General features: G+C 36.4%; 1 protein-coding gene across 1 annotated transcript in view; it reads left to right on the plus strand.

The window, feature by feature from the left end:
- LOC121411004 (leucine-rich repeats and immunoglobulin-like domains protein 3) overlaps positions 1 to 13456 on the plus strand; it is a 77495-nt gene extending 64039 nt beyond the window's left edge. Inside the window, exons 8-19 of the mRNA XM_041603461.1 lie at positions 869 to 1372; positions 1573 to 1725; positions 2228 to 2299; positions 2544 to 2707; positions 4058 to 4191; positions 4568 to 4748; positions 5131 to 5688; positions 6037 to 6168; positions 6686 to 6796; positions 7180 to 7362; positions 7570 to 8034; positions 8382 to 13456. Coding sequence (XP_041459395.1) covers positions 869 to 1372; positions 1573 to 1725; positions 2228 to 2299; positions 2544 to 2707; positions 4058 to 4191; positions 4568 to 4748; positions 5131 to 5688; positions 6037 to 6168; positions 6686 to 6796; positions 7180 to 7362; positions 7570 to 8034; positions 8382 to 8932 — 3208 coding nt within the window. The 3' untranslated portion in view covers positions 8933 to 13456. The remainder of the gene's footprint in view (positions 1 to 868; positions 1373 to 1572; positions 1726 to 2227; positions 2300 to 2543; positions 2708 to 4057; positions 4192 to 4567; positions 4749 to 5130; positions 5689 to 6036; positions 6169 to 6685; positions 6797 to 7179; positions 7363 to 7569; positions 8035 to 8381) is intronic.
- Positions 13457 to 14294: the final 838 nt, after the last annotated feature.

The following is a 14294-nucleotide window of genomic DNA, read 5'->3' on the forward strand; positions in this document are numbered from 1 at the left end:
ACTCAAGTTTCATACTCCTGCTCTTCATATTTTTCACACCGAACAATGTGTCTGCTTCGGCATTCATTCAGTGTTCATTGTGTTTACTTCTGTAGAAAGCAGGATAGTCAAAGATGTATTTCACAGAAATTAATATCCAAGTTTGATCCTTTCTTCTTTCCCCAACGTATAACTGTGGCAGCATTTTCAGGAAAAAATAATAATTTTCCTTTTTCAAAATTGTATACCTCAAGTTTTGAAAATCTTTGGCTTGGTTGTGATGTATATTGACTTGAATTCTTGCCATTGGGGTATTGAAAAGCTGTTCATAAAATATAAGAATATGAAAGATATTAGATTGACTCAGAAAAGGTATTAAACATGGGTGCTAGACTACCCTTATCATTCCAAACAGCCCCATTTCTCTACAACAATTTGAAAAACAAAGTGAGAAACAAAAATTCATGAGTTTTCTTTTACCTTGACAACCCAAGTTCACCCTCTGTAGGGGACGGTAATACAAGGTAGTTGATAATCCTCAGGTGCTAATGATGCAGAACAACCCATTTCCCTTACCAGATGGTGTTCCATTAATTGTAAAGGAACTTTTGTTTTGGCCAACGTTGCAGGAGCCCCTCCAGGAAATCAGCTTGTGGAAGTTGAACTGTATTATTAATAATTGGCTAGTTCTTGGGTTTTCAGTCATGATGCGTCAAATTCTAAAATGACTTTGCATAATTTCTAATGCAAGTGTTTTTCTTTCTGTTTTCCTTTTCTCCTTTACAATTATGTAATGCAACATATTCTCAGTCTAACCTCATTTTCTGTTTTCACTTCTACGTGCATACATAATTACATCTTTTCTTTTTCTTTTTCGTTTAATTTATAGTGAACTAAGTCGCAATGAGCTTACCACGGTTGACAGTCTGGTCTTCAGTGGCCTAGAATCTTTAGAGGAACTCAGCCTTAGTCGTAACCAGCTGACTGATTTGATGGATGGTGCTTTCTATGGGCTCAATGCCATCCAACAACTAGAGCTGGACGGCAATGAACTGACCACCATCAGCCGCCGATGGCTCTTCGGTCTCAAGTCCCTGCTCCATCTGACGGTGGCCCACAACCGTATCAACGAGACAGAAGCCTCCGGTTGGGAGTTCTGCCCCAACCTGGAGTACCTAGACCTGTCTCATAACAGGCTCACCACACTGGAGACAGAAGGAGAGACTGTTGGAGAGAGCGGAGGCCCTGCTGCTCAGGGAACCAATGGGGGTGCTGCAGGGTCCGTAGGGGTTCCTCCTTGGCCACCACTATTGAGGGAGCTCTATATCAATCATAACAGGATCACACAAGTGGCCGATGGAGCATTCATCCAGCTTAATCTGCTTCAAGTTCTGTAAGTTTATGTTGGATAATATTAAAGTGTAGAAAATGTGTCGATAAATGTATATTTGATTACTCGTTTATTAATTTCCCTTGATAATGCTTATCTTCAAAGATTGCCATAATTTAGCAGCATATACTTTTTACGAGGTCAGTAGACAAGATGTAATCTCTTGTTGTTTATTCACACTCTTCTATCACCTCATATTACAGGGACCTGAGCGATAATGTCATTGCTTGGACAGTAGAGGATATGACTGGTGCCTTTGAGGGTCTTGAATCATTACTTCGATTAGGACTGGCCAACAACAACATAAATTCTATTGCCAGAAGAGCATTCAATGGACTCACAAATCTCCAGTCTCTGTAAGTCGCATGAATAATGTCTTGCTGCTGTTGCCTGGGGGATGATTGTACATTACTTGCCAGCAATACATCATGTTTTGTAATGGCTTTGCTAGTTTCCTGTGTTTTTTTTTCTATTTAATCTTTTTTATAATTCAATAATCGTATCAGAAACCGCCTGTCATATTATTTAATGCTTGTTGTAAAAGAGGTGGATGGTTGGCTGTCATTAGCAAAGCTTTTGGTGTGATGGTGAATCAGAAAGCTGGTCGAAATTTCACGAGACAGAACCATTCTTGATGGGTGAATCATCCCTTGATATCATGTAGTGTTACCGGTCATAAGTGACTGCACATGTTACAAAGCCTCTTGATTTTTACCCTGAGCTATGGTAAACAATGTCATGAATGATTCCTTAACTCTAAAAAGTGTGAAATTATGGTGCAGTTTTATGGGTTTTTTTTTTTCTTGTTAGGAATTAATTGAATTATCAAAGTATTCTTCTTGATTTCTGTTTCTTCAGGGACTTTGCTGGAAATGCTATCACTACAGTAGAGAACAATGCATTTGAAGGCATGCCCCAACTCAACCAACTGTAAGTATGAGCATGAAAATAAAAGATTTTACATTTTGATTTCATTACTGTGTTTATATGAAATAATCTATAAATCTTTATGTGAGACTAGTCTTTTTTAATTTTTAATCAAGCTTTGTGGTAAGTGAAAATCAGGGAGATTGATTAAACAACATGTACATAGATTGAATACTATTATTTCCTGAAATTATCATAATCTTGTGCTTTGCTAAATGCTAATATCTGATCCCATTTTATGTGACAGGCTGGTGAACAGTTCTAGCATGGTGTGTGACTGCCAGATGGCATGGTTCCCAGTCTGGGTAAAGGAGAACAATCTTGGTGAAGGAGTGGATGGACGCTGCGCCCATCCAGATAGTCTCCAGGGCATGGATATCTTCAGCGTTGATCCGGAAGTGTTTACATGTGGTACGTAGCTCCACAGGGGAAATTGTATGTGAAGTTGATTATAGTAGGACTAGGAATCGACCTACTTCTGCTTTGTCTTTTCTCCCCCCCCCCCCCCCTGCACCCTTATTCCCTTTCCTTTCTCTTCCATGCTTTTATTCTCTTGCGTAACTCCATCATTATCTTATACACACACACACACACTATCTTTCTCTGTCTCTCAAACCCCTTTCTCATCTACATTCTTAAACTAGTTTAGTAGAAACCAGTTTAACATGTAATGAGAACACTCAAAGTGGTCTTAGAAGTGTTTTAGAACCCACTTCAGGAGATCATGATGAGAAAACTAACAAAGCAGTCTTTTGAACTGGGTTTGCCAAGTGGTCTATTGGACATTACTTCAGGAAAGTGGATGAGAATGGGTTCAAAGTATGTCTGTCTTCTCCCTCTCATTGCCCCTTCTCTGTTTGTCGTCTCCTAGTATCTTCCCATTTCCCTAAGCCACCCACCATCCCTATCTTTCTTTGTCCCTTGCTCCCTTAGTTGTATATCTGTGACATTGGCACACATTCCCTTTCCTCTGCCCCTCCCATTCTGTCCTATATCGGCCTCCTCTTTATCTTGCTGTGAGATAACCTACTTTCACTTCAAGGAAACTTAAGCCCGATCTGACAAGTTACAAATTGTTGCAACTTGCCCTGCCATGCCCCCACATCCTGTATAAGACATAGGCTTTTTGAGACAAATGTGAGGCAATCTTGCATGTTTGACATTTTCTAGGCAAAGTACTCCCTCACCCACCCTTTTATCACCTCTCTCTTGATGCAGTATGGCATCTTTCTCTCTTATTTCCTGTATCTGCTGTCTTTATTCATATGTCTCATTTCTTAGTTTTTAGTTTGTCTTCATTTTTCTATCACTCTCTCTTACTCTCCATTTCCCTATCTCTTCTCATCTCTCTCTGTCCCTTATGGATATTTTAAGAAGATATGAAAATATGTCCTGATTCTTTAAGTGTTTCGTAGTCACAGATTCAAATTTACCAATCGACCCGTCACCCTTTTTTCATCCCCTTTTTCAAGAAAAATGACAATATTGGACATTCATCAATACTTGAACTCAATATTGCTGCAAGTGATTTCATAACTCTTTGACAAATGGCCAATTACCTTGTCATGCTTTTCATCCAGAGTTACATGCCAGAGGGTTTCGCAATGTCGAGACTATCAACACAGGTTTGAAAAGATGGTGTTTGACAGGGAAGTAGAAGACCTTCAATGTATTTTACTGTAAATTTGTTGTCTCTGCCACAGGAAATATCAATGTTTAGCTTTCAATGTTTGATTATCGAATTGATCTTGTTTGCTGCAGATGATCGTTTGAAACCTTTCATCATCCGCGAGCCTGAGACAACGGTTTCGCTGAAGAATGACAATGTGTCTCTGATATGCACTGCTGGCAGCACAAGCGATGTACCTGTCACATTGCTATGGAAGAAGGATAAGGTATATTATCTTCTTAATACTTGTAATTAAAACCCAATCCCTTTCTTAATTTACAAGTGTCTACTAATCAGTTACTGTGGTAGAATTATGTGGAATTTTTTGTATTATTCTCATTCAGCTACCTGTGTCAGTTGTAAACAGTATTAAATGGTTCATATTTCTGCAAATATGTTTTAAAAAAAATCACTTCAAGAAATCATGAAATGCAGTGGTCAAGATAGTGTGTCTCTTTATGTAGAGAAGATAGAGGTCCAAGCGCCTTTCATGATTTTGTAATCCCAATCTTTAGGTTTAAAGTGATTATTAGAATATTATTAACTTTTGAATTGTATTTCTCTTGATATATTTTGGTCATATTTATTATTCTTGTTATCAGGCTATCATGGAAGATGCAAATCCTATATACTTTGAGAGACTAAACCCCAATGGTGTGAATGAATATACCTCAGTTCTCAGCCTCTCTCATATCAAGGAGGAAAACCAAGGAAGATACCAATGCATTATCTCTAATGAGTTTGGTGTCACATACTCAAAGAAGGCCCGAGTTACTGTGCATAGTAAGTATCCCACTCTAAACTACTTCTATTCTCATAGTCATGTTGACCTACTAGCTTGGAATTCTTAATTTTGTTAGCTGCAGAGCCATGTTACTAAGGTAATTTATCTTATTATGATTAACAAGTTCATTTTTATGAAACAATCCCTTGGAGTAGAATGTTTGTTCTGATTCAAACATTCCTGCTCATTTTGTTTTATTTCAAAATATTACCAGAGGATAGGGTAAATGTATGGGAAAATGCTAACTCGTGCTGCTCATAACTTTTAAGCATCCAAACTAAGAAAAGAATATTCATGAGATTACACAATGAGTCAAAGAGCCTTGGTAGCTCATTTTATAATTTAAAAAAAAATGTGATTTCACCTGTATTCTCTCTACAGTTTTCCCATCATTCACCGTCACACCAAGCCATGTCAGTGTACGTGTTGGAGGAATAGCTGAACTCCCTTGTGCAGCCACAGGTCATCCCACCCCAAAGATTGCCTGGCAGAAGGATGGAGGCATCAACTTTCCGGCCGCCCGCCAACGCCGTATCAAGGTCAAGACTGAGCTTGCAGAGTTCTACATCGACAACGTCCAGATGAGCGACACTGGTGTGTACACGTGTACAGCCCTCAATGCTGCAGGCACCATCAGCACCAATGCTACTCTGACTGTTCTTGAGCCACCTCTATTCACCAGTCAAATGAAGGACCTGACTATTGAGGTTGGAGAACCAGCTGTCATGGAATGTAACGTTGAAGGAAGTCCTCGTCCTAGTATCAGGTGGTTCAAGGATGATGAGCCTTTCACATTATCTGATGGCATGCACCTGACTGACTTTGATCGTTACCTGATCATCATGAATGCAGCAGGCAGGGACGGTGGCAGGTACACATGTGAGGCCACAAATTCTCTAGGCATACGAACAGACAGTGCAAAGCTTGTTGTGACTAAAAGTAAGTTTCCTTCCTTTGATATTTTAATTGGTCTTGATGTAAATGATTTCATAACATAGTTGTTAATAGAAACCATCCAGATCAAATGATTGTTACTATATAAGTTCACCCATTATCTTCTGAATGGTATATTTGAGGTTTAAAAAAAAACATCTTCATTTCAGTCTATTTTTGGTAATCTATCTCATCTTAAAACTGTAGTCTTTATCACTAAATCTAAATTTCGATAAATGCACAGGAATTTGTTTTCACTTGGAGCATATAATGTGATTGGACAGTAGCCATGCCTACCAAGCCTCTTTTGATTATGTTTATTGTAATGACTTTTAAAAAAATATTTCCATTTAGAATCTGGTACCATATGGAATATGACCACAACCAGTATCATCATTGTAGTCGTCATATGCTGTATACTGGGTACATCACTCATCTGGGTTGTCATTATCTATCACACTCGCAAACGAACAAGGAGATATAGAGGTAAGTCTACCAAAAGTTGGAAAGAAATAACCACCAAAAATTGTGCAACAAATAGCATTTTAACATTACTAATACTCTACTTGTTGGTTGCAATTTGTCTAGGATATCAAGATGATTGTAATCTACATTATAAAGCCTGCTTTTTGCTCTTGGGCCTGACTTTAATTTTGCTTTTGGTGAATAAGCTTTCAATAGGAAGGGATAGTTGAAAAAGGGCATTGACTTCATATTTTTCAAATTTTGTGAGAGGATATCCTTTGATTAAAAATTAATATTTGAGATGCAATCATGAAAGTTTGTGTTGGTAGAAGATATTTAAAATTTCAACTTCAGTTCTCAATACACTGGGATATTTGCCTAAAAATTTTGGTTATCCACTGCAGCCTGTATCAATGACTTGATCCAAAAGAGCATGTTGGTTTTTTTTTTTTTTGGGGGGGGGGTTTCAATGGATTAATCCACATTATGCCTTGTACTCTCAAGATGTTTTACAAATACCTGTTATCTGTTTTGACAGTTGAAGAATCATCTCATCACATAGTCCCGCCAGAGATTCCTAGCTCCACCCTCAATGGATCCTCAGAAGGTACCATACATCAAGAGACAAGCAGTGGGGTCTCAAGTGCAGGTATGTAGCAAGAAAGATAGAAACAATGTAATAGGTGTTTCATAGACAGTAGTATGATGACAGGTTGAGAGAGACACACAGACAGAGACGGAGATAGATTGGAGGTGTATATAAACTGTATGGGAAAAGATATGTTTGAGAGAGGGGGGGATATAAAGTTGAGTATGTGGTGTAAATAGAGAATAAAAAAAGAATTTGATGAAGTGGGAGAGATAAGGTAACATACACATAACATTTACAATTTCTTGATATGATGGGATAAACCATCTATGAATCACAGAGAGAAAGGATTGATCAATGTCATGGGATAATTATTAGAATGTATGCTGGCCACGCAAGCAACAGTTGTTAAACTCAACTCTTTGTGTTCATTGTATTTATAGCAACGGACAAGTACCAAGATGACAATGCAAGTGACTGCGATTCTCTAGATGGACCAGTGAATAAACTCAGTACCTTCAGGTTTGCCAATCAGGTGCGAATGGCAGCCATTTTTCCTAGTGAGACCAAAGTCATAGAGCCACCTGAAATAGCGCCATGCCCCCCTCATCACTGCAGTATTCAAGGTATGTATGCATCTCCAGAATATTGTATATTGCATATTTTAGCACTTGGGGAAAACTCTAAAGATGGTGGTTGGTAGTGAGTAGGTGTTTCATTAATTTCTGCTTTAACCTTGCAAGGAATTTGAACTTCTTCATGAAGCCAGTTTTATGAAAAAAAATTCCTTGTCAGTAAGCGTTATTAAATTATATTTTGGTCTGTACTTTCAGATGGGCCTCATCGAAACGGTATGGAGGGGTACTGCCCCTCGGATTCCATCAGTGAAGCTGATCGCACCACCTTGGAAAGACGTGGGCAGCTTTCTGCCTTACCGTGCTGCAACGCTACAGGCCGCTCATTGGACAGTGCAATCAATAAACACATGTACCTTCACCATGGGGTTGGAGGACGTTTGCATCCCTCCAGGAAAGGGGGGAGTGACGGTGAGGAAGGGGAGATCGAGGAGGAAGACGATGAAGATGTGTTTATGGATGAGGCAACCAGGGATAGGTTGCAGAGAGAAAGACTCTTGACAAACTCGGATGAGGGTCTGGGTAGCCAGACAGCCTCACCGGTCAATAGACACAGTTATCGTAGGAGCAATCACCCACCGCCCCAGTGCTGCCATTCCTATACCTCAATGTCATCACCAGAGGGACGATGCACGTCACCTAGCAGCTTTAACTTACCTCATGGTAAGATTTCTTGCTTATTTACTCTCACAATTAAATACAAGTAGCTCAGTCAAGGTCAAATCTTTTGGGACCACAGAATAAAAAAATTAAGGAAATAATTAAGGTAAATAACTCATGTCTTAGGTTTAAAATGTTGCTTTAATTCAAAGTGATCAGAGAATCTGGGATGGTTGACTTAAAAACCATAACAGAATTGAAATTTGGAATTTCTTTCAGTGCATGTCTGTAAATGTATTTTACAATTTCTCAGAGAGTAATGCCAAGATTCATTCCAACTTTGAAAAGTAGGCTTGTATTTTACTGACTAATTTAACAATCTAATTTTGATTGTTTTTTTAACTTAACAGAAAATGCACAAAAGGGAGATGCATACAGTAGGATGGCAATGTCATCATCTTCACTCCCTTGCAATGGACGGATTCCTAATGTACACCTCTACGAGAATCCCACCAGTTCAGTTCAAGACAGAGACTTGATAAACGGCCATCTATGCCGTAGTCACAATCATGTAAATAATGTCAATGTTAACAACAACGGTAACACCAATCACTCCCCTGTTGCCGATCCCATCAGACAATCACATAGCATTCCCACTGCAATATCTTCCAAGGGCAACATCTCACCCGGAATAGGGGCGCTGCTATCGCCAACAACCCACCAACCGCAAGTGCAAAATGGTCACCTGCACAGTCACCACCGGCCCCACCTCCCGAATCGTCACAACGATAAACCGACCCACCGAAAGTCGGGTCGCCATCCAGAAAAGCACCACCTGAAAAGCAAAACATCACCCAAATCAGGACAGTCTATACCAAGGACTTCTTATTTACCATCGTCTAATACCCATCCTGCTCATCATGTGACATCACCCACGCTTACGTCGCTTACAGAAGCCTGATTGGGTTTGACTTGGTATATATATATATACTCGGACTATCTAGGGTGATTATGGAAATATGCTCATTGTGTGTGCAAACTACTATGATGTCTAAATGGAATACATTATGTGTAAATGGTTGCTAAATAATAGATGTAACTTTTTACCAATGTGGATGCAAATATCATTTATTTTCTGCCTGTGTTATTTGAGCTGTATATCAAAGCTGGATGGAACATTTAATTTATATTATATGATACTGAGCACCACCGAAGGCAAGACATCACCTCCTCTATTACTTTGTTATCTATGCTTAACAAGATACATCGATGTTGCAGCACCACCGAAAACAACTAGATGTGCCTATGTAGACGCTATGGAGTGCCAAATTATTTTTCCCTACTTCTTCACAACTCGATATTGCGACAGTATGATGCTGTGTATTTTACTTGTGAGAGCTAGTCATTCACCCTTTACAGTGGAATGGAACACCTAGGACCTGTCTTATAAATGCTGTGATTATTGCGATCAATCTTATTTATTGAAGCAAGCAACACCATTATGTAGAAGGCACATGCCTTTTCCAATCGTGTCCAATGACAAATACTCCAATATTGTCATCGTTTTAGTCCATCTGCATGATCCCTCTGGTTCACAAACAGACAAGTATATGTATGCTTATAAATGGTCAATTATGGTGCTGATGGCTTTCCATAATTGCTTGGACCAATGACACTCTTTTGTAAGACTGGGCCAAGGATATATTAGTAGTAGATTTAGCTTTGTATAAATTGTTTTGCATGTCAATAGTTTGAAATCAACTTTGTGTAGGATCTGAAATACTTTGTAAGTGCTTTGGAGGTGTCCCCTTGTGAATTTTGTGGCGATTTTTGTGAGACGCTCAGCTATCATGTGTGTATGCATCTCATGTACATCCAATAAGAATGTTGCACATTTCAGACATCTTCGTTTAGCATAGATAAAGCTCACTCTGTTGGATTAGATATATCAGAAACAAAAATTAACATTAATATGCATTTGGCATAAATCTATGCATGAAGATTATGTACTGTAATGATTCCTTTGTTCTGTTTGGCGGGGGGGGGGGGGCATTTATTAATGAAAAATTAAATTAATTGGAACAGATTAATTTTGATATAAGCAATCCTTTTCCATATTTTGGGGTGCCAGGAACATGCCAACGATAATTGAAAGTGGGATCTTTGCAATCAGTTGGATGATTCTTCGACTATTGGGTAGTTTTGAAAAATACCAAAACATGAAGAAATTAGAATTATGTCTGATTGTCATAAAGCTAATCATTCAGGAGTAAACTTAATGTTAACAAGAACTATGAATGCCATCTAAACAAGGATATATCTGGTATAAAAGTTAAAGTATGTTTGTGTTTTCTTCTTTTATGTGGTATGACTGTTCCTGTTATTTTCAAGTGAAGACAAAAAAAAAGCTTTAAAATCTCTGATCTTTGTCATAATGTTTGCAGCATGTGTTATTATTTTGAAGTGCAATGATGACAATTAGTCATATTATTTTCTATGTCTCTTTTTATTTGGTTATGTGATAGTGCTAACCATGTTTTGTTATGTCTGTTTGAACTGAAGAGACAATATTTTTGTTAAAATTGATATGAAAAACTAAAATATGCAGTTAGGTGCATTCATTATATGCTCTTCCCACCGCATTTATTTAATTCAATCATTTGTGTCTTCTTTATTTTTTGATGCATATAACATGATGAAACTCATGTGTTTATTCTATATCTATGCTAATTTATTATGATATTTGATCACTCTAGATGCATGTGAATGCTATTATTTTTCTTCACAAACACAAGACGTGATTTGATTTTTGTTGATGTAGATGAACAGGGATACGTGATATAAACGGGTTATGAATTCAATGAAGATTGGAATGAAGTCTGGAATGATGAGACCAGTGACATGGTTTCTATGGATATTGATAATAGTAGAAAAGAGCTGTTTCTGACAAAACAACTGAAAAAATCTAGTCATGAAGTCAGGGATACATAAAAAGAAGGATTTTGAGTGATTTACTTATCGTCATTGGTTTCAAATCAATATAAAGTAATTGGAATTGTTGATTATACTACACTGGAAAAGTATTGAATGCTGTAAGGCTTTGAAATCATACCATAAAAAGGTATCATTGAATTTTTCTGCGAGTCATATTCATATAGGACTGCAAACAAATTTTCAGCCCCAAACATTTCAGATAGGGGTTTCCCCTTTTCATATTTTGACGTAAGGGAATCTGAATGGCAATGTTTTGCTGTTTACTATTTTCCTATACTATTCTTTAGATATAGAAATAACTTTTAAAACTTGCAATGATTGTATTCACCTTTTTCCACAGAAAAGTTTCTCAAGCACACTTTCTTTAAAATTCAGGTCTTCAAGTTACCAGTTATGCCATTCAGTGCAGAAAAATAGCATGTTAAATTTGTCCCGCAATTTTAGAGAACATAAACAGAAAATGTGTTATCAAATGATTTTGATTTCAGTGAAATAATTGTCCTAGTGAGATGGAAATGTTCATTGACATTTTAACCCTAATAATATAATAATAATGCATAATATAGATCGGTATGTATTTCATTAGTCTAATTCATTTCAATATTTACTTCATCATGTTGTTCCACCTTTGGTTCTCTTGAAATCAAATTGGTAATTAGGATGTACATCTCTGACTTCATGACTAGATTAATGGAAATATATGATCTGTGACAGTGTTCAGTATATGTACATAAAGAGAAGACTATGGATATGTGATAAGTGAAATACAATATGTGATACAATCTATGTGGTTTGTATGTTGTTCATGGAAGGAGATGCGTAATATTCAACTCCGATGAAAGTCTATTGAATTTTGTGTATTTTTATTCTACCTCTGTATGTGTAAGTTTGCAAGTGAGTGCTAACTTGCCAATTAATATAAAGAAGAAAAGGGAAATCATGAAAAATAAAAATCTAAATAGTATGCCAGTCTCTCAAGAGTGAAATGAAAAAAAAAATCTTTTGGAGTGATTGAGCATAGTGTATATTATAGAAAGTAGGTGTATAGCTATAACCAAAGCAGTGCAGTTGTAATGAGAGCAACAAGTAATAGATATATCTATCTGTGGGATTCCTTTTAAGTTAAACAATATTGCTTTGCAGGGAGAGTTAACACTGTGCACATTGCTTTTTTGAATTAATTTTACATTTTCCCCATTTACCTGCCTTTTCTCCCTTGTCTCTCCAATGTAGGATACTTGTAATAAGTATACTATTAGCAACTTGAATAAGGATTAATATAAAATGCATCCTTGCACAAGTCTTGTGAGTTCGTTAATTATGGTACCCCTATTAAAGAATTCCATTCTGCAGTAATTTGCCAAATAATTTTCTGCCAATTTAGTTAAAAGATGTGCCAATTTTTTTTATTCTAATATTTTCTCCCATTTTTTTTCCAAAAGATATAATGCATTTTCATTGAACCAAGATGTAATCAAATACAGATGTTTGATTTTTCATGAAACGTTTCTGGATAATTTTATGCTATAACTGTCCATGCGGAACAATATTTTCAGGTCATTTATTACTAAACCTTATCTCTATTGCTAACATGTATTTTCTTAGCATCCTATTCTCCATTTCATAGGCCTGCCCACCGTTTGTAATTTTTTGGCCTCTCTTTTTCTCTCTAATTTTTTGTAGATAAGAGATTCAAGTCTTGGTCACTGCCTATGTTTCCTCATGAAAAGGAATTTTTCATTTATAAATTATGCAAATATGTTGGAAGGCTTTTTCTATGATTTTCTCTTTGTTTAATCTCTTTATTTGCCAAAGTATATGATATTTATATTTCCTTTATGTCACTCAGTATTTGTATTTTCCTGTAATGTTTTCTATTTTTGTTATGAGAAACCCCTTCATCTTATGCAATAAAGTATTTATGTTCATATTTTTAATAGTGTAAAAGGCAACATGTACGTAATGTCACCTACAGTTTTCTTAATTTCTTTTCAGCATATACCACAAAATACATGGTTGGAATAAAGTTAAATACTATAAAATTATATAATATATTGCCTTGGCAATGTTCATACAGACACAAGTTGAATTCTATATATTCAATTCATATTGTTTGACAATCCGGTGACTGCAAATCATGACACAAATCTTCACTTTGTTTCATGAATAAAAAATGATATGTTTTTTTTTCAACATATTATGTTTCCTTTGATAAGTCCCCATATTCTTATTAAGCTAAATGGTAGTGCCAAAACAAATTAACATGCATGCATTGGTTCTATCTCTTTAATGTTACAAACGTAAGTGTTAAGTGAGTAATATATTTTTTTTCTTCAGAAAATATTGTTAATTTCCATTATGAAAATGGAATGGTTGTTAAAAGTTGCAAATATTGGGAACATTTAAATTCTGTTCTTTGCTAAATATTATTTGTACAGTGTTGTGTATATGAAAAAGATGCTATCATTATTAAATGCAAGAAAACCATTAATTTTAAGTAGTATGTTCTATCTTTAGTTGTGAAGTGAATTAATAACTGAATTAGCTGATTGTGTGAAGTGTGACTTAAAAGCCATTTCCAAGTATGAATATTTATGTGTACAGTATATCGGAGAAATATACCCAACCCCCCCCCAAAAAAAAAAAAAAAAACATGCACGAGAGAAATATGATTGATGTGATGATGATGATGATGATGATGACAAAAATAATGATGGTGATAATAAAGGGAATGAAGGAGACGATAATATTACGGTGGTGAAAATGATCATGAGGATTTTTCATTTAAAGGACAATAAATTATGCATGAAAGAAAATAAATGAGGAAAATCAATGTTATCTATATTCAAAATAAGTTAATGTACATAGTGACAGTTATTGACACTTTTCCAATCCTTTAGATTTTGTATCATTGATTGCTGCTTTTTCCTAATTACCTATTCCCTCCGAGTCTGTCTAGTAACCAACAGAGAGTACATGTGTTGATTGTTAAAGGCCCGGCAGATTATGATTCATATGTATATATTTTAACAAAAATTAATTATTTAAACGCTGTGTATTGGAAAAAGTGTAAGACTATCCTGGATTACGTCACGGTTTCATCTGTGTATGTATCATCTGTCCTCTATTTTCCTCTCTTGGTCAGTGGCGTAAATCATCATCTGGGCCCCGTTGCATAAAAGTTACTATTATAGTGACTTTGCCATCCAGCAGTGGTAACTTCCCTGAAATCCTTGTTTCTGATTGGCTGCTGTTATCATGGTAGTTACCATTGGATGGTAAAGTTACCATAACTTTTATGCAATGGGGCCCAGGAGGGCAAAAATTTT

This window comes from Lytechinus variegatus, chromosome 3 (assembly GCF_018143015.1).
Source record: "Lytechinus variegatus isolate NC3 chromosome 3, Lvar_3.0, whole genome shotgun sequence".
Classification (NCBI taxonomy): Eukaryota; Metazoa; Echinodermata; class Echinoidea; order Temnopleuroida; family Toxopneustidae; genus Lytechinus; species Lytechinus variegatus.